The following is a 4,388-nucleotide window of genomic DNA, read 5'->3' on the forward strand; positions in this document are numbered from 1 at the left end:
ATCTCTGCTACTCTCAGATTTTAATCTAAACTCTAATTTGACAACATTCTTTTGTTTTTACAGCACAAATGAGCTTCTTAGGTCACTCCCCAGACTTTGTCTTTGATTATTATAGAGAAGTGTGGGCTCAGATCACTTTAATTCTTGAAAAAATAAGAATTTGCAAACAACTTGACTCTAAACACTGTTTTAGTATTTAATTATGAGATAAAAACAGCTGAAGTTCTGCTGAATTCCTTCACAATTACACTTCAGTTACTGCAGTGACGCAACATAATATATTATACAAAACCTATATTAAATTATAATAACATAAAATGGGAAGCGTATATTTTCTTTCACTTTCTGTCTGACCTGGGATCAGAGTTTGTCAGTTTTCAGATATTTTCCATCAGTTCAGATGTTTCTGTTTCTGTACAGTTTGTGTAAATAGAAGCTGATGTGGTCAAAGTTATTACGAATGTAATATTTTAAATTTTTTATGTTTTTGTAAATTGTGCCAAAAATGTTTACCTTTATATTTATACGCCTGAAAACTGTTTGAAAATAAAACAACATAAATAAAATATCTTATTTATACAAAAACCAAAGTTATTTAAATCTTGATTTTGCTGAAAATTCTAAAACAAAATAAACTTTTTCTATAACAACTGCAAAAAAAATTTAAATTTGTAATAATAATTATTCAGTAAATAAAACGTGTTAGTATTTATGTTTGTTTTCTTTATAACGTTCTGAGTTTTATGGTTAAATGTTTTGATTGGTGTTTGTGTTCTTTCATTCGCGCTCAGTTCAGCTTCTGCTGTCAGTCAACTGGCCACGCCCATTCTCACCTGTGTCCCAGTCAGCTTTCTGCTCAGGTGCGTCCATGAGCCCAGTCGTTCTCCATCTCCACTGCAGCAGAGCATTGTTGGCTCTGACGCCACTGTTTGGGGCCTCCCTGTGTTTTCTTGTGTTCCTTCAGAGTTTTATAAATGCGTTGTTGTTTTATAATAAATGAGTTTTTATGTCAAAGTTTGACTTCCTGTTGTTCTCTGCCCATGATTCTTTACCGTGGCATTTCAGCCTCTTTGGGGGTGCTCAAGCACCCCTACATTTTAATTCAACACCCATAAAATTAAAAATGCATTAGGATTTTGTAATAAAACTCAGTTCTCAAACCAAAATATTCAATAAATATGGAATAAATGAGACTTAAATAGGCCGGTAAAATCTATGATATTTTTTTTCTTTCTTTGTGCAAGAGTCAGATCCTCAATGGCACCTGTCAATCAATCCAGTAATCTTGTCAGCAACTGACCAACCGGCGAGCTCAAGTTTGAGGTGGAGGGGTGCGTGAGAGAAGCGGAGCGTGCTCTGAAAGCTGTTGGGCTACTTCTTGATGTGCCATGCCCTCTACATTTCCCTCAACAGCAGGAGAGTAGCTGGAAGTTCTACAAAGTCTTTTTTTCTTCAGTTCAGGAGGTCAGAACGGGTCAGAGCCTCAGGCAGGTGAAGGTGATAAGCGTGAACTTGTAAATGCAATGATCTGTGATCGCTGGCTATGATCTAAAGCTATGTAATAAATCTGATGAAGCTTACGCCTGGTTGTTTTGGGAACCTCTTTTTTTCCATGACACTTGTTCAAAACTTCCAAAACAGAGTGAAGAATTAAGAACCTGTAGGTCTAGGACACAGGAGCTGAGCAACAACACAGGTCTTAAACAAATCGGGTATTTAGGAATAAAGATGCATGTTTATATAATGCGTCTTTGCTGTTTCCCAAAAAAACGTTATAACATCCATCCATCCATTATCTTTACCTGCTTTTTCCTTGTCGGGTCGCAGGGGTCACTGGTGCCCATGTCCAGCCATCACTGTGTGAGAGGCGGGGGACACCTGGACAGGTCTCCAGTCCATCACAGGGACACCTGGAGACAAACGAGACAACAATTCTCTCTCTCACCTAGGAACAATTTAGTTACCAATCAGCCTAACATGTTTCTGGTCAACAGAGGAACATAGTACAAATGATACATAAATAAGGTAAACCTAAATTAGCCAGCGGCATTGAACACGAACATAAAGAAATATGGTTAAAAAAGAAGAAAGTGGCAATAATGAAAGCAACAACCAAAAACAAAACACAAGTCAAAATCAATGCAGTCACTGCAACATGAGAACAAATCATTGTTTATGTTTGTACCTTCTGTTTAGACGGAAATCGAAAGATTGAGTGTAACTCTTGTCTAAACTAAACCATAAATCCTGCTACGTTTATTTTTCTTTAAACGTCTGCATTTACAAACACGACATTTGGCCTGGACGTGTTTATTGTTCCATTCAACCTTTATACACAGGGTTGGTCTCATTGAGTCACGAGGATTCATTTTCAAGAGAGACCTGTTTTAAACATAGATATCATATGATATGGTTTTAAACATAGATATCATATGTGATATGGTTTTAAACATAGATATCATATATGATATGGTTTTAAACATAGATATCATATATGATATGGTTTTAAGCATAGATATCATATATGATATGGTTTTAAAGACAAGTCTGCTGTTCCGAATCCAAATGACAGAAGTCAGATGACGTCATATACACGCGACGCGACCGGTTTCTGGGCAGATACTGCGCGTGCGCAGTGGCGGTAGTCCTTGGCTGATCGGCTTCCTGTAGGTTACTTCCAGCCTTCCAGGACTGTAACAAAATGCAGAGCTGGACGCAGCTTTACCGCTCTGTGGCCACGGTAAGAACAGTCTGATTTCACGTGTAAGCAGCTCTTGTTGTCGTGGTTTCAGACTGCTCTCGTTTTCTGCACATTAATGTGGTGGTTTCTGAGCAGCGGCCCGGGATGCTAGCTGATCAGCTAGCTCTGCTCACTTATCTAAACTCCATTTTCAACTTTAAAAAAGGTTGCTACTTTGGAACGTTTTCATTTTTCAAACATATGTTTTATTTGCTATGTTTTTAGAATGTTTACAAACTATACACAGACTTTAGATAATATGTAATTAGAGAGAAATATTGAAATGTCAACAGGAAAATCAAATTAAATCATGTCCGGATGACACGATGACGTAACCTTGTTTGTTGTTGTTTACCTGGATGATTGAACCGACAAACCTTCGCCAACAGGAATAGTTTTGTGCTTTTGCGCGTTCTCTTTAGAAAACTTACAAAACGAGTAAAGTTAAGTTGTTTTTAACTTTATTAGACTCTCTCCAACAACATACCACAGACATGTGTTTTGATGCCCGACATGTTTCTGTCATGTGGAGATGATGTGCTCTGATCTGAGAGGAGTGTGTGGAAGCAGAAAGTTGGTTTGAGACTCGTTCAACACATTCTTTAAGTCTAGAAATAAAAGGAATGCAGGTTTTTACTTTAGTTTTGTTCGGGTCTGGATAAATGCAAAAAAAAAAAAAAAAAGACAAACAACAAAACAAATGGTTTCAGGTTTTTGCAGTTTGTCTTGTGGATATAAGCAGAAAGTAACATGAAGCACAACACTCCCAGAGGGCCGTTTTTGGTGCCGTTTGTTCCTCATTATGCTTACTTACAGTGTTTCTAACTAGTTGCTTATTTGCTTCACAGCGACGCCACCATCTGCCCTGCAAGCTGCACCGAGCTGCAGTTGTGTCTGTGAGGAACTACGCCAACAAAACAGAAAGTAAGTCGACTATAAATCTGCTCATTCTTCCCTAGGAGTCCCTGGGAGTGTGCAAGTCTCTCACAGTTTAATTAAGGTTATACAAGATAAAATGATTATAGAAGCATCTCAGTGTAACCATATCACACTTCAAAGTCCTGTGCAAAAAAATAAAAAATGCTCTACACTTCAGCATAAAACAGTTTTTAAATAAACAAGAATATGAAAACTAAATGAACAAAATGATCCAGAATTATCTTTTTTAATTATCTTGTATTGAGAACTCATAAAGCAAATACACTCTTGAGATTAGTTCTTTAACATTTATTCAGTTATTCAGTCCTCAACCAAATAAAGCTGACTTTTCATTTTACAGCTGTGATGGCAAAAGCAGACACTTGTGTTTAAAAAAAGACCACCATGATGGTTGCATTCATTCTTTAGATTCACCTGTTTTAATACTTTTAATATTAAAACGCAGCACCGACCGGCCTATGGTGGATACGTGTTCACAAACTGCCTGTGGATGCCATTCATGCCAATTACATTTAAAGAAGCCAAAGTAGTTCCAAACAGAAATGAGTTGTTAGCTCAGCAGAGTTCATTATAGTTCAGTAGGCATCCTTGAAGTTAGCTGCAGCCTTTCTTGTCTTTACAAAGACGTTCGCGGGCATCAAAACAGCATCCTTCAGTTCAAGACGAGCATCAAAACAGCATCCTTCAGTTCAAGACGAGCATCAAAACA

At 37.4% G+C, this 4,388-nt stretch overlaps 1 protein-coding gene across 1 annotated transcript in view; it reads left to right on the top strand.

Annotated features, from left to right (window-relative positions):
• The first annotated feature begins 2,630 nt into the window (after positions 1–2,630).
• Positions 2,631–4,388, top strand: part of dldh (dihydrolipoamide dehydrogenase) — a 13,891-nt gene continuing 12,133 nt past the window's right edge. Inside the window, exons 1-2 of the mRNA XM_037682508.1 lie at positions 2,631–2,740; positions 3,589–3,664. Of these exons, the coding sequence (XP_037538436.1) occupies positions 2,702–2,740; positions 3,589–3,664 (115 nt within the window). The 5' untranslated portion in view covers positions 2,631–2,701. The remainder of the gene's footprint in view (positions 2,741–3,588; positions 3,665–4,388) is intronic.

The sequence above is a fragment of the Nematolebias whitei genome, chromosome 10, assembly GCF_014905685.2.
Source record: "Nematolebias whitei isolate Nwh7 chromosome 10, NemWhi1, whole genome shotgun sequence".
Taxonomy (NCBI): Eukaryota; Metazoa; Chordata; class Actinopteri; order Cyprinodontiformes; family Rivulidae; genus Nematolebias; species Nematolebias whitei.